This window comes from Schistocerca serialis, chromosome 8 (genome assembly GCF_023864345.2).
Source record: "Schistocerca serialis cubense isolate TAMUIC-IGC-003099 chromosome 8, iqSchSeri2.2, whole genome shotgun sequence".
Taxonomy (NCBI): domain Eukaryota; kingdom Metazoa; phylum Arthropoda; class Insecta; order Orthoptera; family Acrididae; genus Schistocerca; species Schistocerca serialis.
The window spans coordinates 228,785,813-228,810,105 of record NC_064645.1 but is presented as its reverse complement, the minus strand read 5'-3'; the positions used below and the strand labels follow the sequence as shown (position 1 = coordinate 228,810,105).

The 24,293-nt window shown below is 36.7% G+C and overlaps 1 protein-coding gene across 2 annotated transcripts in view; it reads right to left on the bottom strand.

The window, feature by feature from the left end:
* Nucleotides 1-434: 434 nt before the first annotated feature.
* Nucleotides 435-24,293, bottom strand: part of LOC126416216 (serine/arginine-rich splicing factor 7-like) — a 43,652-nt gene continuing 19,793 nt past the window's right edge. The window contains exons 5-6 of one of the 2 annotated variants that reach the window (XR_007575417.1): nucleotides 2,191-2,363; nucleotides 435-860 (exon numbers count right to left, since the gene is read on the bottom strand). Coding sequence is in view for 1 of the 2 variants with exons in the window: in XM_050083812.1 (XP_049939769.1) it covers nucleotides 782-860 (79 nt within the window). In the remaining variant the exon portion in view is untranslated. The remainder of the gene's footprint in view (nucleotides 861-2,190; nucleotides 2,364-24,293) is intronic. The other variant, XM_050083812.1, reaches the window with a different exon arrangement.

Here is a 24,293-nt window from a genome sequence, read left to right as displayed (position 1 = left end):
GTAATTAACGTAAGGAATTTGATGGAAAGGTAGCTGCAAAAGAAAAATAGAAATTAAAACCAAACCTTGGATGATACAGCAGTCAGTATGACATGCCAAAGTTACTGCCTTGTAACATTACTTTCAATAACTTCAAAATTACACTTATGTAAATGTATGGACGGCTCTTCGAAACATGTCTCTTCAAAGTGTGAGTCCAGTCTCTTAGCCACTACACTACCTTTGTTGATGGCTCTTCCCAGCATGCAAACACACAAAATTTATACCATGAGCCAGCAATCTGGACAGATAGTTGTTACTATTAATGAACTGATCAATGTTCTCAATCCAAAGTAGTGTTGTACACTATGAAGATGAAACTGTCACTTAGTATAGATGTGGGATAAGGAATGGCAGAGTACCGCAAACTCAAAAAGTTTCTAAGTTATACAGTGTTAAAAGTAAATTCATCAGTTTTATTATCACATAAGTCAGACATCAGAAACATGAACAATTCAAACTAATGTATTTTTTGTACCAATTTGTATATGTACTCAAATATGCATCGTTCACATCCAATACACAATGTATCCGATTTCTCCAGTTACGCCATGAAATACTTAAGTAACCAAGCACTGACAATGCATTAATGCTTACAGTGCCTAAATACCCAAGTAATTCACAGTATCTCATTACAGTGAAGATGAAATTTTATTTTATTAATGTTATTGTATATAATAACTAAATTATTTACTTTGGTAACAAGAGAATAATGTCCCTTGGTTCTTAACAGCAACAGCAATCAATACCGCCTCCTCCTACTGTATCGTGTACCACCCGATGATCGATACGGTGGTGGTCTCCTCCTAGGCTGTGGTGACCTAAACACAACATATAAAATAAAATAATAAAAAACTTTTAGGACACCAGCGTTTACATAGAATTAGTGACATTCCTCAGATTCACTAATGCTTGCTGTAACGAAGAGAACTGTGAGTTTCCTCAAGTACAAAGTTCCATTAGTACTTACACTTGTGAAGCAATGTCTTCAGCCATTATTAGAGAAGTTGATATGCAGCAGCCACTAAAACTGTACTGTTTACAATTTTAAGTGCAGACAAGTATGGCTAATACTTTACTGAGAATAATGAAAAACCTTTTAAACAGTCTTTTAAAATTGTATGGTGTTATGTTTCTACACACGGAAAGAGACAGCAACAAATGAGCTGTGGTAGCTATTTACGTCTACTTGCCATAGGAATAACAGTAGTGTTATATATCTACTTCAATGACCACACCACGTACAACACTAAATCATGATTTTTGCTGGCCTAATCATGACGATATTTACTTCCAGAATATACTGCATGGGAAGAAATCAAACACCTCTCCTACAGCTCCTTTTTCCAGTCAGCATGAATAATTTATTTGTAATAGTCAAACCAATAATTTAGGAAGCAAAAATATGTTTTTTATCATTACCTATCATATATATCAGGTGCAACACCATACAATTTTAGAAGAAACAACAAGAAAAAGTTCTGTAAATAATCAGGTATATAAATCATTCTGAAGGAAATCATAGCCACAAACTGAATGAATTATATTAATGACACACAAATTCTGAATGTAACATTATATTAGGGAAAATTTATGCACATAGTCCCTTCAACATATGAAGAAAAATATGTTTTTTTCTTTAGTTATATGCCTTCTGTGGATTTTTTCTAATGTTAAAAGTTCTAAAATATTCAAAAACTACATTAGCACAGCCAGTCAATATAGTGACCAATATATACATCATTTTCTGACTGTCTTTTTTGTGCTGAAATATACTTCTGTATAGATTATTTGCACTAAAGTAATTCCCTATCCTCAAAAACTACTGAAACTACAAATAGATTGGAAAATGAACCACAAATCATGTTGGTAATGACAACCCTGTAACTACTTCCCAATATTAATAATCCTGTTTCTTCTTCTTGCTGTAATTTCCACAGCAGTTTAAATTTAAGTACAGTTACAAAAATTATTTAATACACTTTAGTAAAAAGATTTCTAACTAGGGAAAAATCAAATTCTGGAATATACGCTCTCCAGAATATACTTCTGTGTAATGGCACTGACCTACTAGAGTTTCATGTTCCAAATATAAATGTCACTGTATTTAAAATATTTTCAACTGTGACTTTTCCAACTGAAAATACCTACCATTATTTTAACAGTGTACCAAGAAACATTACCACAGCATCAACTTTGCATCAGGGAGTGAATCAAAAGCAATCAAAACCAGATTCCAGTCTTCATCTAGCAGCCGTGAAGCTTCACTCCAATCAGAAGTCAAGATAAGTAATCATCTCTTTACCATAACCAACACACACAGCCTAAAGTAAATGAAGCAAGTTGGTAAGTTTGCTATGAAAAGCTGGGGGAACACGTATTACAGTAAGTAAAAATTACAAGTGTTCAATTCTCTTTATGTCAATTGATATTTGTATCACCATCTCTGAATATTCAGTGCTACCTGAAAAACTAAAACAATGAGAATACATAAAATTACTTCAATATGCTTCTGGCACCAATACTTTAAATGTGAGCACCATTATAGGATCCTTTGACATTACTGTGTTAACATTACAAAAAAGACAATGAATATATGAAAAGAGAAGTACTGAAAATAAAAACAGTATAATAGCATGGAAACTACAAGGTGCAAATTTGTCCCAAATGTTAAAAGATAGTTTTGCATTATTTATTAATAATAAACCCTTTATTCTTCAAACGCAACAAACAGTAAATCTTCACCGTTTCATCGAAAAGATATAATGAAGTCAAGAAGTAAAACATAACTAATGTTAGCAACCTATTTTTTTTCTCTGGGAAAAAGTGCCAGATAACCATGCTGCAGTCAAAATAATCAAGCATCTTACTCCTAAAACTATAAAAAAACACTTCTGTGTAAGTATACACTAATTTAGTCCAATGAGAATACAAACTGGTATTCATAAAGAGACATGTATTCAATATCCTACTAACTGACGGACGTTTACTTTCTTCCCACAAGAATGTTTGTTTTAGAAGTAGCCTGTAGAGCTATCTTATGAATTCCACTCTTCCTACTTTACCAGTAGTTTATCCTCTGCTCTCTTATTACTCTAATTTTATGATTTAAGAAAAAGAACACTCCCTTTCCATTTTTATTTCAGTAATTTCTATACAATTAAAAAACATCTGCAATAACTTTCTCCTGCTCTTCTTACACCCTAAGATATTTTCTGTCTACCATTATGCATTAATCTTTCTTTGTGCCAATGCTGTCTGATACACTTTTACCTCCATTCAGTAATTTCTGATAAATACCTGATTCTGATACTAAAAGTTTCATTTTAAGTGTATGTTTCTTTTTGTATGACTTATTTCCATCGTATGTAGACAACCTTGTAGATAGGGCAACCACAGCTACGAGTAATCATCTTTGGTATTAATAAACAGCTTCAGCCGTATTTAATCCTTCATTTTCACATCATTACCTGTTTCATGACACTAAGAGCCACAACCTTGAAACATTCACTGAAATGATAATTTTTCTAAAATTATTTTAAGATATTTTAGAAAACTTTTGAAAAGATTCACATGAGAATATTAAAATATGCATATGTGCAAAACTAAAACATTAGAGCTAAAAAGCTCTGAACTTGGTACCAACATTTGTCGTTTGTCAAATTTCACCAAAAGGTGGCATATCATTGAATAAAACAGTTGGATACATGGATTCCAATCCAGTATGGTGGATGGGACCTAGAAAAATTATATCACAGTGATATGTAGGCAAGGTGGAAAGACCTAATGTGCAGCTAGCTTGAAAAATTGTGGAGTGGTTGCAGCAAGACGGGAGGTGGGAGGGGAGGGGGTAGTCTAAGTAACCTAGACTAATGTGCCAAGTAGATACCTTATTAATGAAAATAAATGTCAACTGTCACTATTATATTCTACATATGTTTTTACAACAGTTTTTGTATTTGTATATCCCAATATTCCTTGCATAACTTCAGAGTGTTAGGTACTGTGGGGCAGCAATTCATTTTAGATTGTGATGCAAAAAGAGACAGCCAGAGCTGCAATTGAAATGGATGTTTGTTTAGCCGATGACCAGTTTTGGATTATTCTTGACTGAATATACATCCAATTTAGTTGCAACTCTGGCTGTCCCTTTTTTCATCCCAACATTCCTTGTTCTCATTCACCATTCATGTGTTCCCTTAGAAGACTAATGAATATTTGGTTGTGCCCACTCATCAGTGCATGCACATGCCATTCATAGGCTAGTTGTGTAGTTCGATGCCGTCTGTAAGAAGACAACGTACATTTGCGTACCTGTTCTGTGATTGCGCATGCTCCAAGAAGTTGTAAGCATGTTTTTCATGTTCTATTTTTCTGTCTATAAGCTATTTACTTGATGCATTTGTCCCTGTTATTTAGAATACACCCATTTTGCTGCAACCATGCCACAATTTTTCAAGCTAGCTGCATGTTATTAATAATTTTTCATATGTTCACCTTACCAGTGTTATTACTGTGGTATAATATGTTTAGGCCCTATACACTACAATGGATTGGAATCCATGCATCCACCTGTTTTTATTCAATGATGTACTGCCTTGTGAGGGTTTTATTTTGACGGACAAATGTTGGGTACCAAATTCCGAGCTTTTTAACACAAATGTTTTAGTTACTTGAGTATAAATATTTTAACATTCCTATGAGAATCTTTACAAAGATCTTTCTAAAAATTTAAAATAATTTTAGAAATAATATTATTTCAGTGAATCTTTCTGGGTTGTTATTTCTTCTTAATTTATTGTTATGCAAATGTTTACCTGACAACGTGGCTCTTGGTGCCATGAAACTGCTAATAATCTAAATACAAAGGATTAAATACAGCTGAAGTAGTTAGTAATAACAAAGATGATTCTATTTTATGGTTTCAGCAAAATATTACCTATAACTTGCAGTAAATGTAGCTACGGTTTGGTTTAATTTTATTTAATATATATTTGCTGGGGTTTAAAATTTCAACAGCGTGGTCACTGAAATGGACAGGAAGGAATAGTCAGTTGCATAAGAATTACATGGTCAACTTCAAATTTCATTCCAGGGCACAAAATAATAGATCTGCTTGCTGTTTCCTGTAGACTCTTATGTAAGTCATTTGAATGTTCATGATCTGTATACATCATTATACACATATAATCAAGAGAAAGTAATTACATAGCTATTGCCATAGTATAACATTAAACCCGGTTGTAATGTTGTTGTTGTTGTTGTTGTGGTCTTCAGTCCTGAGACTGGTTTGATGCAGCTCTCCATGCTAATCTATCCTGTGCAAGCTCCTTCATCTCCCAGTACTTACTGCAACCTACATCCTTCTGAATCTGCTTAGTGTATTCATCTCTTGGTCTCCCTCTACGATTTTTACCCTCCATGCTGCCCTCCAATGCTAAATTTGTGATCCCTTGATGCTTCAGGACATGTCCTACTAACTGGTCCCTTCTTCTAGTCAAGTTGTGCCACAAACTTCTCTTCTCCCCAATCCTATTCAATACCTCCTCATTAGTTATGTGATCTACCCACCTATCTTCAACATTCTTCCGTAGCACCTCATTTCGAAAGCTTCTATTCTCTTCTTGTCCAAACTATTTATCGTCCATGTTTCACTTCCATACATGGCTAGACTCCATACAAATACTTTCAGAAACGACTTCCTGACACTTAAATCTATACTCGACATTAACAAATTTCTCTTCTTCAGAAACGCTTTCCTTGCCATTGCCAGTCTACATTTTATATCCTCTCTACTTCGACCATCATCAGTTATTTTGCTCCCCAAATAGCAAAACTCCTTTACTACTTTAAGTGTCTCATTTCCTAATCTAATTCCCTCAGCATCACCCGACTTAATTTGACTACATTCCATTATCCTCGTTTTGCTTTTGTTGATGTTCATCTTATATCCTCCTTTCAAGACATTGTCCATTCCGTTCAACTGCTCTTCCAAGTCCTTTGCTGTCTCTGACAGAATTACAATGTCATCGGCGAACCTCAAAGTTTTTATTTCTTCTCCCTGGATTTTAATACCTACTCCAAATTTTTCTTCTGTTTCCTTTACTGCTTGCTCAATATACAGATTGAATAACATCGGGGAGAGGCTACAACCCTGTCTCACTCCCTTCCCAACCACTGCTTCCCTTTCATGCTCCTCGACTCTTATAACTGCCATCTGGTTTCTGTACAAATTGTAAATAGCCTTTCGCTCCCTGTATTTTACCCCTGCCACCTTTAGAATTTGAAAGAGAGTATAATGTATATTCAAGAAATATAACAAAAAATGTATTTGTTGCCATTAATCATGTTTGTGTACGACAGTACATTTACACGCCGCCTGTGAATGGATCCATCTATTATTATTCAATAACTGGTTTGGCAAAATGATACTGGTCCGTAAATATGTCGAACTAACAACTCAAGAAACTGGTACGTTAATCTTGTATATATGCTTTGATGAAATAAAATTCCTCACATCAAGTGCACTCTAGCCAAAATTTGGTCCAATCCATCTATTATTAAAGTAGGAACACACTGTTTTGACCCTCTGCCACTCGTCACGTTAATAACGAGACAAAAGTACGTTGCTGTTGTGCTCTTCAGTCCGAAGACTGGTTTGATGCAGCTCTCCATGTTATTCTATTCTGAGCAAACCTCTTCATCTCCGAATAACTACTGCAACCTACATTCACTGAAACAATTATAAGGAATGGAAAAATAAAAAGTTACAGAATAATGTTCCATTGGGCAGTAATGAGGAAAGATATTCATTGGAGAAAGCCAAACAACCTATCCTACCTTTTACCTCAAGTGATTAAGTCAAGGCAAACTTAATTCACGATGCCCTCAGAGATTTGAAACCCCCTTACCCCAAACGCATACAGAGGATAAGCTGTTAACAGCAGCAACAGCCAGAGCAAGTGGTATATTATTGTGCAAGACTGAGCACATCCCCTGCTTCATTAGCTTATCCAAATGCATTTGATCTCATTGTGGCAAATTATGTCTTCCTTTATTCAAAATTAACTGTACAAATGTTTTTAGCACTTCAATTTCCAATGAATTTAGTGTTGTTAGCCTGTAAAAATGCTAGTCTGACCTACGGGCTAGTACTAGCCATGGCTCCAACTATTTGATGTTACTGTCTCGACACTGATGTCACCAGTTTAGCAAAACAGATTCTCCTGGAACTAGTATTCTTGAATATGGGGTATTACAGCCCCCTGGTGCCCATGGGCAATCATGTGGCCAGTCATGTCTGATGAGCTTTAAATAGAGTTTTTCAAGAAGAAATTCAACTACTCAGAAAACCACAGAATGACCTATTCAATGACCTTTCCCAAAGTGAAACACACGAAATGGATGTTCTGCCACCATAACAGTAAAATACATTTCATGATATGAAGAAATTGAGAATGCTGTCAACACAATTAAGCATACTTAGGTCATCTGTGTGATACACATCCACAGATCTTTGGTGTGACGTCACATGTGCTGCACTGCCGTTGAAATTGCTCATTACTATTTTATAAAATTTTAGACTTCATTTACATATTTTAAAGTTTTATTTGTGTTAATATTTGCCGTAAAAGTAACTTATTAGTGGCTTTTCATTAATCTCAGTCCTTCTTCCTGTGTTATTGACTGGAGTGGTCTATTATTCGTGAGAATGCTTGCGTCATTCGTCTAAGCCTCGCGCCTCAGTAGTGTGTTTACATTTTGCGGCATGCACTGCAGCTGTAGCGGTTATAAAGCTAAGTACTGACAAACTTATTTGTGCTCTGTAATACAGATATTACATTTAATAGTTTTCAGCGGTGTGTGTGCCGTGGCGAAATAACGACTTTTTAAACTTCTGTAATCGTTCGCTCTGTGTTTCTTTAGAGTTTTCTGTGTGTCGAAGATGTTTAGTAAATTTCGTGCTTTAGTTTTCAACCGACGTTTATTATTGTTTCTAGTGAAGTATTTCAGTAACATTTTCATTTAGTGTTTTAACTTCACTTAGTGTTCCAGTGTTCATTTGAATTTTTTGGTTTTAGCTAATAATTTTGTGAAAATTTGTTGGTATTGGTATTAGTTGTGGTGTAGTAGTATTAATACGAGTAGTTGCTTTCTTAATAGGCAGAGAATTTCGAGACCATTATTGTTAGTTCTTATATAGTTCTACTGGTGTAACTGAATTTTGGCAACATAGACGTACAGTTTTTTCAGTAATTGTAAAATTTTACCATGAGTGAGAAGTGTGGGCTCTGTCGTACGTAAGTTTGTGAGTAGTGGGTTATGGTGTGGGATTTGTTCAATTTTTTTTTCATTGGGGAGAATGCAGTGGGGAAGCCAGAGGTCATTTTAGTGAGATCCTCTCCTGGGAATGCAGAATCTGTAGTAGAAATAAGTTGATAGAGGAGCAGGAGCGTAAGATCTGTACCCTTCAGCTGCAGTTACAATGCACAAAGGAGGAACTAGATAGGTTCATGAGGGTGAAGGGTGGTAGGGAATGGGAACTGGCAGTTGGCAAGGAGGCAGCTAGGAAGAGGAGGTATTCAGACAGTTTTACTTTGCGTACACGCAATAGATATGACCAACTGTCAGAGTTGAGTAGACAGGAGCCTCGTGTAGCTGTAGATGTAGGGAACATGCAGCAGACCTCAGCAATCAGGAGGCCTAGGTTAGTCGCAAAGTCTAGCAGAAAGAAGAAGGTTCTGCTGCTACGTAGTTCCCACGGAATAGGTGTGGGCCAGCAGTTACAGGAAGTGTTGGGGAGCGAGTACCAGGTCACCAGCATTGTGAAGTCTAGTGCATGGTTGGCTCAGGTGACTGACAGCATAGGCGAGTTATGTAGAAATTTTATGAAGGAGGATCAGGTAGTGATAGTGGGTGGAGCAGGGAACAGTCTCGATAGGGACGGGGAATATGATGTAGGTGGCGACCTGGTAAAGATAGGTACTCAAACTGTTGGCACTAATGTGCATTTCATACAACTGTTTCAGCGTCATGATAGACCTCACCTTAATGCGGCTGTTAGGCGAGTTAACGTGGGGTTGGAGAGGGCGCTGATGGCACAGGGCATGGGTCACATCTCAGTGGTGCCAGTTGGGTCTATCAGTAGATCGGGTTTCACTAGGCATGGCCTGCACCTCAATAGGTATGGGAAGGGGATGCTGGCTAAGCTTATAGGTGACAGGGTAGTGGGTGGTGGTGGTGTCACTCATGGAAAAATTCCTGTAGCAGTTGGTGTTAGAGGTGCACCTTTTTTAGATTGAAGACAGCTGATAGGTATACCTGCTAAAGAAAGTCCCTCTAACTAAGGGCTCACCTTCCGAGGATGTAATGTTTCCAAGTAGAGAAGGAATTAGCATAGTCATCAAAATATAAGAGATATTAGAGAAAGTTAGTTAACTGCTTATAGATGTTGACTATGAAATTATTGGTATATCAGAGGCTTCCTTTACCAGGCTACAGATTAGATGGCTGTTTCTCAAGGAGTTCCTTGCGGGGTGGAGGAGTGGCTCTGTATGTAAAAAACAGTATTCCATTTGAGTCCGTAGGTGTATCACGACACTGCATTGAGCAGATATTTGAATGTTGTGCAGCGGTAGTTGAATTTAGTAAAACTAAACTTCTAATTGTTGTTGTTTATAGGTCCCCTAACTCCGACTTCAGACCATTTCTGCTCAAGCTGGAGAGGGTTCTTGATTCACTTTGTAGGAAGTACCTGAAACTAGTTAGATGTGGTGACTTCAATATAAATTTTGTATATGATGGTGCAAGAAAAAGGATGCTGGTATATCTCCTAAATTCATATGATCTGACAAATTGTGTTTTTTCCAACTAGGGTGCAGGGGAACAGTAGCACAGCCATAGACAATATTTTTATTCATTCTTCGTTACTACATGGACATTCTGTTAGTAAAAGCGTGAATGGCCTTTCAGACCATGATGCACAAATTTTAACCCTAAAAGGCTTTTGTACTCAAACCAAGGTCACATGTAATTACAAACTATGTAGGAAAGTTAATCCAACAACAATAGAGTGTTTTTTAAACCTTGTCAAGGAACAAGAGTGGCAGGATGTTTACAGTGCCGATAACATCGATGATAAATACAATGCTTTCCTCAGCACATTTCTCATGCTCTTTGAGAGCTGCTTTCCATTAGAACATTCTAAACAGGGTACCAGCAGTAATGGGCAGCCTGGGTGGCTGACTTGTGGGATAAGGATATCATGTATAACAAAGCGGGAATTATATCAAAATGTTAGAAGTAGTCACAATCAAGCTACAGTAGCCCATTACGAACAGTATTGTAAGGTGCTTCAAAAAGTTATCAGGAAGGCAAAGAGTATGTGGTATGCTAATAGAATACCTAATTCACAGGATAAAATTAAAACCATATGGTCTGTTGTGAATGAAGTGTCTGGTCAGCAGCACAAGATTGACGATATAAAGTCAGTTTGCAGTAAAAATATTTCTGTTACTGATAAATCAGATATATGTACAGTATTTAACAATTATTTTCTGAGCACTGCTGGTGAATTAAATAAAAATTTAGTTTCTGCAGGAAATCATATAACTTTCTTGGCAATTGCCTTTCCAAGATTGATGTCTGAAATACTCCTTTGTGATACAGACAAAAGGGAGATCGAGTCAATAATTAAATCACTGAAGACTAAGGTCTCTCATGATTATGATGGAGCATCTAGCAGAATATTAAAGTACTGTGCTGCACATGTTAGCCCTGTATTTAGCCATATTTGTAATTTTTCCTTTAGGAATGGTCAGTTTCCTGAGCAATTAAAGTACTCAGTAGTAAAGCCGCTTTATAAAAAGGGATAAATGGATAATGTAGATAATTTAGACCTATTTCTATGCCATCAGTGTTTGCAAAAGTTATTGAAAAGGCTGTGTATATAAGGATAATTAATCATTTTATATCAAATGATTTGCTAACAAATGTACAGTTCCACTTTGGAAGTCATTTAACAACTGAAAATGCTACATTCTCTTTTCTCTGTGAGGTAGTGGATGGGTTAAACAAAAGGTTTCGAACACTTGGCATATTTTTTGATTTAACTAAGGCATTTGATTGTGTTGATCACAAAATATTGCTCCAGAAGTTGGACCATTACGGAATATGGGGAGTAGCTCACAATTGGTTCACCTCTTACTGTAGCAACAGGCAGCAAAAGGTCATTATTCACAATGTTGATAATGGCTGTGATGTGGGGTCTGAGTGGGGTACTGTCAAGTAGGGGGTGCCCCAGGGATCAGTGTTGGGGCCACTCCTGTTCCTTATTTATATAAACGATATGCCCTCTAGTATTATGGGTTACTGTAAAAGCCCACGTTCAAGATCTTGTTCAAAGACTCAATACTGCCATTTTTGCTATTCGAACGGTATCAGAAGTGAGTGATCGTTCGACACGAAAATTAGTGTACTTTATTTATTTTCATTTGCTACTGTAGTATGGTATTATATTTTGGGGTAACTCTTCCCATTCTAAAAGGATATTTTTGGCTCAGAAACGGGCGGTTCGGGCAATAAGTTGTGTTAGTTCATGAACCTCTTGTCGACCTCTGTTCACGAGTCTGGGTATTTTGACACTGGCCTCTCAATATGTATATTCCTTATTGTCATTTCTTATTACCAATATTAGTTTATTCCCAAGAACAAGCAACTTTCACTCGGTTAATACTCGGCAGAAATCAAACCTGCATTTGGATTGGACTTCCTTAACTCTTGTGCAAAAAGGTGTGCAGTACACTGCTGCATCCATTTTCAATAAGCTGCCACTCAAATTCAAAAGTCTTCGCAGTAATCAACATGCTTTTAAATCAAAACTGAAGAGTTTCCGCATGGGTCACTCCTATTCTGTCAAGGAGTTCCTTGAAAAATTAGCTGATTTTTATTGTATTGCTGATAGTGTTTACTTAAACTTATGGACTGAATTTTTTAAGGTCCCTGAACATTTATTTTTATCTGTTATTACGTTTATGTTGTATTGCATGTACTGACACGTTCCATGACCTTGGAGATATGCTTCTCAATTTGGTGCTACTGAACTTGATGAGTAAATAAATAAATAAATAAATAAATAAATAAATAAATAAGCACAGAAACACAACTTCCATACGCAGAAGCAAATAGGAAACATGAAATGATTCAGATTCACTAAAATCTTTAGATATGGAACAAATCAAATTTCAACATGCAACTAGAAATGGAAAAAAAAAAAAAAATTAAAAATACATAGAGGCAAGGAATGCCAAACTTTTACATTAATTCAGGGCACCAATCTCCTCCTTTTTATTCCACCGACAAAATTTTGCAAGAAAATTGTTCTCTTCATACTGCTGTCCACTACCTGAGCTCTACATCGTACAGAACTGGTCTAAATTATTGCACAGAACAAGATCCATAGTCTTAAGTCAAGCATCTTGCTTTCTAACTTGAAAAAATAACGGTGAATGCCGTTGCTGCTAGTACATAGATGCTGAGTGTCACCCAGCCTGCTGGACCTGATGAGGAAACTTAAAATAAAATAAAATCAACTGGCACAAATTTGGACGAAGGGTTGGCATTATCATCTCTGAATGTTACAGCAGACACCGAATGAACAGACACAACTGTGGAAAATACAGGTATCACCGAGGAAGGTAGTTCTGCGGATACTGCTAGTGAAAAGTCATGTGCGATATAGTGTACATCCCGCTACTCTACTTGTTCTAAGCGGGCACTACCTTCCGCGACACACACACAAATGTGTAGCATATAGCAGTGCTCCATTTATAAGACTACTGGAGTGTATGCTATTACTATCTACACTCCCTGCTTCTTGAACATATGCATTTATTTTGCTACTACAATTTCCGCGACCATAAGATCTGACATCATATTACAGAAAATGTACACATATATCAAAAAAACATGAAGCAGCAAAAGTCACACTGAATGCATATGGGCTTGAAAATTCTGATGCCTATACTTCTACAGATGTAGAAGCTTTTTATAACTTGGTAATGATTGCAGTTAGTTCAAAACTCTTGTCAATGAATGAAGACTGAGCGACTGGTGCTGCTTCATGTTTACTTTCCTTAATGGCTTTGCCTTATCATAAATTCACTGACACAGACGGACTGTTTTTTTCTATATGCTGAATCCGTCCTTCCAACTTTTTTTTAATTTTTTTTAATTTTTTTTTTTTTTTTCAGTTCCTTCACATTTTTCATGAAGCCATTTCACCTTAGCTTCCTTCCACTTCCTATTTATTTCATTCCTAACTGACTTGCATTTCTGTATTCCTGAATTTTCCTTAACATTTTTGTACCACCACCTTTTGTTGATGAGCTGAAATATTTCGCCTATTATCCATGGTTTCTACACAGTTGCCTCACTTGTATCAATAGTTTTGTTTCCAACTTCTGCATTTACCCTGTTTAAACGTGTTCGTTCCTCTCGAACTGTACAACCAACTGAGCTATTCATTATCGCATTGTCTACAGCCTCACAGAACTTCAAGCATATCTCGTCATTCCTTGTACTTCCATATCTCATTTCATTGTACATTGACTGTTCCTGACTTGTCCCAAACTTCTGTCTGCTCTTCATCATTACTAAATTGTGATCTGAGTCTATATCTGCTCCTGGGTACAACTTACAATCGAATATCTGATTAAGCAATCTCTGCATGACCATGATGTAATCTAACAGAAATTTTCCTGTCTCCTGGTCGTTTCCAATTATACCAACACCCCTCGTGACTCTTGAATAGAGAATTTGCTATTACTAGCTGAAATTTAGAGCAGAACTCAATTAGTCTTTCTCCTCTCTTGTTTCTACAGGGTGTATACGTGGACAAGGAAAAAAAATTCCCCGGTTTTTCTCCAGATCTCCCAGTTAAAAACACATTTTTTCTCCGATTGAAAATAATACTTTTTTCATGTTGAGTGATACTATATTTTCCCTCGGAACCATAAAACTTATCAATCCTTTGAGTAGTTAAGGTTTTATACGTCAGCATAAAACATCCCGGCACTTTAGAAAACAAACCCCAGAAAAAAACTGCGTTTTGCAAAGATCTTTGATGCACAGCAGCATGTACACTGCATATTTTCGTATTATGATACGCTGCATACTTTAGTATTATGAAATTTGAATTCCACCAAGCACAGCATGTTAGTTCCTGAAGCATTGAAATCAAGGTTGTGATGTGCTTTTGTAAACCAATCGTAGCTCATGTCACATTTTCTCGCCAGCCAATGATAGCAGACATTCAGAGCTTAGGACATATGATGTAGTTAGCCAATAGCAACATCATTTTTTAGTAGTGCGAACACACAAACAGGAAAAATTTATGTTTTAAATTAATTTACATAGTACAGGTATAACGAAAGTTAAGCTTTCATATATAATATTGGTCTTCTTTTGCTTGTGGTCCACTTTAAGATACATCAGACAAATGTGCCAGTAAAATTTTAAATCATGACATAAATTTTTGGTCTTCTGAGTTCAAAATTCTTCTAAGTGGTTGGTTTTAAATGAGAAAAAAACGTTCTGTAATTGAATAAATTCAAAGCACGTTCGCACATGTAACGTAATTCATCTTGTGTAAAAAGAAATTTACTTTGAAAGTAACACTTTTCAAACCACAATTTACAATATTTTTCCTGCAACCTCTTAGTACTCATTTCAGCATTTGTCAGAGAGCCAAAGAAAACGTCGTTACAGTGTGTGCGTAGCTACAGTGACATAGGAAGCCCATATGTTTGTATGTTATAGCATGAAGTGATCTCACATTACGTCATAAATGAACCAGGACGTCTGAGATTACTCCAAGAGCATCAGAATTTCGTAAACCATATTGAAATGCATAATTCACCTTAAAGTGAACATTCATATGTCCAGATTCACAAAGAAGTGGGCCCCAACCTGATATTAAGATTTTCAGTGTGGTTTCCTGGATACAAATTTTCTTGGAGTACCAGTACTGTATTATCTCATTTTGGTTCTTTATTATGGCATAATACCATGTGTACCAGAAGATAAAAATGTGCACTTGAAATAACAATTGACACTCGCCAATATTGTATCAAATAAATTGACTGCTTCTGTGGAAAAGATTTATAAAAGCCAAACTTCTTTAGCAAAGACAGAGAAATAACTTCATTGTTCCGCAGGGCAACTAATGCCCGACTGCCAAAAGCCTGGAAATACAATAAAATCAGAAAATTTATACTATTAACATATTTTAGCTTTCCATAATTATGGGAATGTATTTTAATTCACTTGATGGCTCCCGACCACAGAAATCCATTTTGTTTCCATTTGACACAAGAGCTGTAAACGAAGTGGAAACAGCAAAATCACTAAACATAAACACGGGTCACATGGGGACTCCCCCCCGCCCCATTACAACTCAAACTGCTCTGCTCATGCACGAATCTGGCAGCTTTTCCATGTAGCATCTGGCTGTTGCTACTGCTGATATGGTTAATAGCTGCACTTCAAGTGACCAGAAGCAGGAGAAGGTACTGCCCATACATGACATAACTGCACATGTGCCTGAGTCTGCTGTTAACTGCCCAAACAAACTTAATGTAAACTGTTGTGATATCACAGCCATCAGAAGCAGTGTCTTGTTATTAAGTATTGCTCAGTATATGTCCTGCAGCTTTTGGTATATTTTGCTGTTGGCAGACACCTGTGTGTGCACTATGTTTGTTATGGTAAATGACAAATCTTTGCAACATTTTGGTTTTTTCCCCTCGTTTATGTTTTACTGCTGTGGTATTATTCTGCAGTAGTGGGCTAAAGTAAAATTCTTTGTTATTGTATCAGTTCTTACCAGTCAAAACTACAATGAAAAATTCCCGGGTTTTTCCTGGGCAAGCACCATATTCTATTATCAAGTCCATATTCCCCCCTAACATTTTCTTCCACTCTCCCCCCTTCAACAGCATTCTAATCCCACACGACTATCAGATTTTCATCTTTCTTTATGTACTGAATTACCTGTTCAATATCCTCATATACTTTCTCTAGCTCTTCATCCTATGCCTGTAACACTGGCATATATACCTGAACTACTGTTGTTGGTGTTGGTCTGCTGCCGATTCTGAGGAGAACAACCGTATCACTGAACTGTTCACAGTAACTCGCTCTCTGCCTTTCTTTCTAATTGTTACACCATTTTCTGCAGCTATTGAGATTATCCTACACTCTTTTGACCAGAAATCCTTGTCTTCCTTCCATTTCGGTTCACTGACCTCCACTTTATCTAGATTGAGCCTTAGCATATCCCTTTTCAAATTTTCTAGTTCCCCTACCATGTTCAAACTTCTGACATTCCATGCCCCTACTCATAGAATGTTATGTTTTGTTGGTCATTCAAACTTTTTCGCAGATCACCTCCTCCTCTGCAGTACCTTCCCAGGGATCTGAAATGGGTAGTAGTTCAGAATCTTTTTCTAATGGAGAGATCATCATCAGATTTTCTCAATTCAGACCACATGTCCTGCGGACAGACATAGTGTGTCTTTAATGCAGTGGTTTCCATTGTCTTCTGCATCCTCATGCCATTGATCATTGCTGATTCTTCTGCCTTTAGGGGCAGTTTCCCACCTCAATGACAAGAATGTGCCCTGAACCTATAACTGCACCTTCACCCTCTATGACAAGTCCATTAACTGAATGAGAGTAACTTGTAACGCTAGAGCTCTTCAGCTGCCATTGCTGACGATTTTTATTCAAAATCTATGTGGTGGCAGGGTTCGAACCTGGGACTGAGGATGCTTTGATTACTAATCAAGGATGCTGTCCCTGTACATACCTGTGCATTAAGACGTAGTTTCTTGTTACCAGTAGTGATTCAGGATAGGAACAGTCATTGTGTTTCATGAGCCAGCTGATGAGCAAGAAGAGATGCGCACAGAAGGCCACCCACTAATTTTTGTGTACTTGGCAGTACCTATACACCCAATTTTGAACTTTTCCCACTGCCTGCAAATGTCGCATGATGGTGGAATGATCACAGTTCATCACGTTAACCAGTTCTCAAATACACTGACTTGGATCAGTGTGAATTAATGCTTTTAAATGATCATCATCAAAACCCCAAAGGTCTTCCTGAACACAGAGTGTCACTAATATCAAAACGGTTCTCTTTAAAACGCGAAAACCATTTTCTTGTCATGCTCTGGCATTATTCCCATACCAGCACAAATTTTCTGGAGCCCTCTGTTGCTGTCACCTCTCTATCAAACTGAACAAAAGGATATGTTGGAAATGTTCGATTTCTCCATTTGACACTTATTTTTCTGGCATCCACAGCTTCACTCACCATCTCCAAATGAAAATGTGACGATATGTACAAACAAATAGCAACAGTGAACTACAAATAATAAATGAAGCAATAAATAAACCTACAGCAAATGGAATACCAAAATACAAAACAAAGATCCTACGAACATAAGCACCAACCTAATACTTTACTCACGAGTTACTAGAATGCAAGTCGCCTGTTAATTCTCACTAAATATTATTACCAAGGGGCAAAGAGCAAAGTAATAGTTCAACTGCTAATAAAGATCCTACTACAGTGTTCACATTCCAATTCGTTTTCCAGTTTTCCCTATTTCATGAATTATCAAATGGACATTTCATATTAGCAGGTTCCATACTGAATTCTGGAATGCCACAATATGCTTGCACATAACTCCTTTAGAAGTCAGTAAATGAACTCTCAGTCATTCCTTTAGCAAGATTAAAACAAATATAATTGATAACAGTGCACTGCAACATACAAATAATTCTCAATACTAAATGGAATGATTTCAGGTAGCATCTTTGACAAATGAAAGATTTTGATGTTACAGAACGAAATTCATTTAAGGTACTATGGAAAATCTGACACTAACTGACTAAGCTGGTACCTAAACAAGCTTCATAAGAGGAGTTTTATCATTTACTAAAGACAGCACCTTGTTCATGCAGCCAACTTCCACTCTATCTACCTCCACCATTTGGTTGTAGAGCTTCAGCTCATTCCACAATTTGCAGTATAATTGTTTCAAGCCTGTTTCTTGATTTTCTTTTCTTCAATTTGTTTCCTTCTTCCAAGAGTTCCTTTATGAAAGTGCTATGATAAACAAGTGCCTAGTTAACTTACAAGGGTGTGCTGGGAAGTGTCTCTGAATTTTTTTTGTCAAAACTCTTGAAGTTTTTAAAATAAAACAACTGTAATTAACATTCTAGATCTTTATTCTTTCTGTCACTAGACGGCTGCAAATTGTAGTGTGTAACATGGCGATGTTTAACATAACTATGTTGGTGCCTGAGAAACAGCGTACTGTAATCGAATTTCGAATTAGAAGAGTTGGGCCACATGTGGAACACCATCTTCTTCTGCACAACAATGGCAGACTACACATGCGCACTGTGACATCTACAAAAATCTGATACCTTGATTTCATTGTCATTTATCAGTCTTCATGAAGTCTCTACTTCGTCCCCATCCAATTTTCATCTGTTTCCAAAACTTTAAGAACACCTTCGAGGACTTCACTTTGACAATGACGAAGCAGTGCAAGCAGAGGTGAGGTTGTGGCTCTATCAACAAACGTTCTGCAGCGATGGTATCAACAAACTGGTCTCTCATTTGAAGAAATGTGTTCATCACCAGGGCGAATATGTTGAGACATAAATAGATTGATATGAAGAACAGAGATACAGAGTGTTAATAACATTTGCTTTATTTTTTTGTTTTTTTTTTTAAATTGAGGTTTTTCATATTAAAAATTCAGAGGCATAATTTTTCAGAATGGCCTCTTAACTTCCCTTTTCTGTGTTTTATTAATATCCATTTTATGTTTCATTCTTTTGGTGAATGATCAATGGTTTTGCTTTCAATCCAGGATTCTGACTTCCTGTCAATGTTTCCATTGCTTAAAATTTGTGTCAAATAAATTACTTTATTTCTGGATATTTGCTTGGCCACTGTGGTTCTTGTTTTATATCCATCAGATGCCTGATACCAATAATTCTACTAATCTAGTACAGAATTCATTTACTCACTTTAATTGTATTTCCTCTCACTTGCCTATTCAGTGTCATTTCTGCATTATTATTTTTATATTTAATTTATGTATGGCTAGCAGGTAAGTCAAAGTAATTAATATACAGAGTATAACACAAAGGTATAGCCAAACTTTCAAGAAACATTCCTCACATATAGAAGAAGAAAATATGTTACTGGACACGGGTCCAGAAACACTACTTTCATGTTGGAGCTCATTTTCTACTTCTCTTCACAACCACATTAACCATGGGAAACATAAAGGATATTAATATGTGAGCACAATATGAAAAGCTTCCCCAAGTGAAATGTTCAGTATGCCATCTGTTTGCAAGGATACATGTATCAACCCATCATTGCATTGAATGCCTGATGCGCTGAAGTATCCTTGAGGAATTGAATAGTGCTTCACAGCCTTCCACGACATGGGTACGTACATTCTGTACACATCTTATACTGGGGTTTCATACACAAGAGCTTTCAAATGCCCCCCCCCCCCCCCCAAACAAACAGAAGTCTAAGGTTCATAGGACCTACACATGTCAATAAAAGCAATGAAGTTATTCATGTGTCACCATTATCTTGTTCAATTAAGCAAGAAACAATGGCAGTGAACCTAGGAATTATAACGTATTGTACATTCTAACCAAATGTAATGAAGAGTGTATTTTAAACATTTCACATTAAAAAAGTGTTTAATTTAATGCTGGTATGTTCTGTTTCTGTGTGTTTCCCATGATTAATGAGATTTTGAAGATAAGTAGAAAATGAGCTCTAACATGGAAATAAAGAGGTGTGCGAGGAAAGTTTCCTGAAAGTTTAGCTATACAACTGCTTACAGAACAATTTCATTGATCAGTATTCATTTAAAATTACTTTTTAACTCTTTAGGTGATGTTTCATTAAATTTATGTCTATTACTGACTTTTAGATTCCACACAAACTGAAGATCAGTCTTATCTCTCCAGGCTATTCCATTTTTCAACTTTCTGAGCTCTCCAGGTCCTGTGTCAAATTCTTTTTCCATGCCAACAAAAGCTATATAAGTTTTCACAATAAAGGATGGCAGCCAAAAACAGTTGCAGGTTAGAATTTTTTTGTTTTTTTTTTTTTTTGTTTTTGGCTGCCATCCTTTATTGTGAAGAATTTTAACAGTTGCTGCTGCAGCAATGTTTAAAATCTTGATATATAAGTTTTTCTGTTTACTTCTAATATAATCCACATTTTTTCCTACACCAAAAATGATCAACCTAAACGTTGATGAATCTTTGTTATTAATTCTTCAATATTTAGCACAATTTTTGGAGCATAGGATGGGCTCCGCAATTTGAACACATGTTAATCTTTATAGGTTTCATAAATTCTGTAGGTATAGTTCCCTTAATGTAGTAACATGCACACACAAATTATTTAAGCAAGTAGTTTTGATGCTTAATTAGCACTGCAACTGGTTGCTTACAATATTTAAATTTTTAGGAAGGAATACAGCTGGTGATATACTTTTTCTACGAGTTATTGATCAGCCACAGTCCAGCACCCATATCTGTATGATGGATCTACATTTCTGTAGATTATTTGTATGTCACTTTGTAATCGATGAAATGGTTTAACATACTGACCAATTCTGATCTCTTACTCTGTTGCCCTATGAATTTATTTCTCACTACTTCTATGCGCTTGTGAAATCTGAACCACATCTAGGCTCACCTGAAGCATATAACTCTCCATGAAACAGCACGTAACTTGATACAAAAGGAAGGCCTACTGCTAGTTTGCAACTGAAGCAAAGGTTAACACAAATAGGGGCAACTGCCTATGTTTATGGAAAGTTTGAGCAAGTCAATAATAAAATATGTGGTTAGTGCCACATATGACTGAACATATGATCAACTGCAGTTCAAGAATAAAAACAATATTCACTTAAGCAATATTTAACTTACATGTCGAACAGTTATTTAAAGAAGCACAGATTCAGTTCCAGTAACACTACCTTCCAAGCTATGTTGTCTGGTGGGTAACAGTTCACAAGCAAATTGAGGATTTCCTTAGAATACACTGCAAGAATTGTATGACATCAGTCTCCAGAACTTCCCTGTGACAGATTTGGCTGTTTTGTGTAGCCTTAGAACATGAGGTCACTTAAGACATATAGTGCTGTGCCACATCAAATCTGCTATTTCTCCAATAAGAAGTTTCTAAACATGTGCTCAACCTAATAACTCACCATATCACAAGACACATGAGATAGTGATCCACAACATATTTGAACACCATCTGAAACTATGACATTTCAGAGTCTCATATCACTGTTCATATGATTACTAAAATCCATAATATTAGTAGCGAAATATCAGAACGTAAATAATTTAGGAGTAAAGGAGACCATTCAGCAAACATCAGAAGCACTGGCATTCACAGAAAGAGAGAGAGAGAGAGAGAGAGAGAGAACGAACTCTGCTAGCTTTTGCAAAAATCCTTTTACAAGTTCTACAAGCTGTGCCACAGTGACCTCATCCCAGAAGTCCAACATAACCTCCTATTCTTACTGGAATCCTTAGGCCCATCCCAGAACCTCTCCCCTGAGTCCCTCTTCCTCCTCATCCCCCCCCCCCCCCCCCTGAAATGGCCGCTTTCTACATGCTTCCCAATGCCCACAAACCCAAACAAATCATGGATGCCCGGCTGTAGATGGTTATTGTGCTCTCACTGACCAACATCTCCAACCCGTTGCCCGAAGCCTAGCCTCTCTCATCAAAGATACAAACCACTTCCTTCACCAATTCTTGACCTAGCCCACTACTACATACTACCCAAGTCCCTACTCCTCACTGTTGATGCCTGTTCCCTATATACTAACATTCCTCACGCCCATGGCCTTGCTGAACACTATGTCTCCTAACATCCTTTCCACTCAAAACCCACTATCTCATTCCTCATACACCTTATCAACTACATCCTCACATCCAACTACTTCTTCGTAAGGATAAATATAGAGCAACAATGTGAAAAAATTCAATTTTTTAATTGCATAATTTATTAGATTGTGATGTTATTCTTAAAGAATCAAAGTTTCATAATCAAATTATGGCTAGAAATATGTTTTAAAGAGATTAGTTTGGGTATCTGTGCTTGCCATGCCCCTCTTTCAATGCTGTGATCCACACCTCTAAACTAGAAATTTTTTGTGCATTAATTTTTCGTTCACACAATCGAAACGAACTGGAGACAAGTCTAGAAGGCTGTGAGAAAGATTATCTTTGCTTTTTCCTTTCTTCACAACACGGTTTTTTTGAATAGTACATGCTATAATCTTATTTCAGTTTTTAGTTTTGCACATACCAACCTGTTTTGCTCGAAATGGGTCATAACTGTGGACACACATTTGAAAAAGTGAGTAAATGTCGAATTTCATGTGTAAAAGGTACAGGAAATTTAAATAACAGTGTTACACATGCTGCTCCTAAGTGTGAAAAAGAATTATCGACAAATTCACTGAGTTCATTGGAGAAGAAAATTAGTGAAGAAATTGATGATGCTGTGCACAGTGCCACAGACAAGTTTTCCAGTGATTTAGGTTAATTGACTTAGAAACGCTTGCTCATATGATTAATGTTTCATGTGCATGTGATAACCATGGGTGAAAGGACCTTACACTGTATAACAACAGTGACATCTGATCAACTGGGTTTCGTGAAAACTATACATACAAGCAGATGATGATATCACTGGCCAGGTCTCTACCAATCCATTAGACACTTTGTAAGCCACTTAAGGATTAAATGCTTGTAGAGACTAGGCTTCCATCCAGATGCATTCATGATGAAGATACTCAGAAGCATCGATGTAGTACAACTGGAAAATGCTCAGGCAACAGCAGATAAATTGGAAAAGTTGGCTAGGCAAAGCAGGCAGGGGAAGAGATTACCCTAGGAAGATTATGGATATGGGCAGCTTTAGTCACTAGCGATATAGCAATACTGTCAAAAATTGAAATAAAAACTTCAAATTCAAACAGTCATAAATTGACTTTTTTGAGCTATAATGTACCTTTTCTCAGGAACTATGAAAGCTAACATCCTGAAATTTGGCGTAGTTCTAAAGAATTACTTACTGAATAATCCTGTGCAGCACTTTTCTGTTATCTTTTCTCTGAGAAAATTTCTCCTTGAGAAGTTGAGAAAAATAGATCAGAAAAATAGCCACACAGTAATGCAAAACTGAAAGAAATTAATTTCGAAGCAGCTATGACCTTAAACACAAATCTCTTACACGTTTTATTAGTCTCTTTTGCATATGTAAACTGTGAAATTCCTATTTTATTACTTGATTTGTTACATGGAAAAGGTACTTTATAGAAACAAAGGTATCAAAAAATTCAAATCCTTATAAAATGTATGTCGATACGCATTTTAGAAAATGACACGGAATATCAACCATTATTATGTACATAATAATCTCAAGCTTTACTCTTTTAGCTGTAATATTTTTGAGATGTATATATTTATCAGTATAAGAATGCATTTTGCCCTACATTTGCCCTTAAGGGGAAGATATATAAACAAATCCACAGCACAGCCATGGGCACCAGCATGGAACTCTCCTACGCCAACTTGTTTGTGAGGCAGCTGGAGAAAACCTTTCTAGCCACCCAGAATTCCAAAACTCTTGCTGGTTCAGGTTCTTTGATGATATCTTCATGACCTGGTCTCAGGGCCAAGATACTCTATCCTCACTCCTCCATAATCTCAACACCTCTCCCATCCATTTCACTTGGCCGCTCTCAACCCAATGTGCCACCTTCCTGGACAAGGATTTCCACCTCTCTGATGGCTCCAGCCACACCTGTGTCCATATTGAACAAACTAACCACCAACAGTACTTGTGTTCTGACAGCTGTCATCCAGTCTACAATAAAAAGAAAAATCCTTGCCACACAGCCTGACCGCCCAAAGATAGTGTACCTGCAGAGATGAAAGTTCCTTTGAGTGTTTATTAACGATTGTGTCAACAGTTGCAGTATTTATATTAGGCAACTAGTTTCAAATCTTGATTACAAAGATGCCTGCACTGCAGCACCTGATCTTAAAAATAAACACCAAAGTGACAGCATATGCTTTATGAATGTTTGCAGAATCAACGCCAC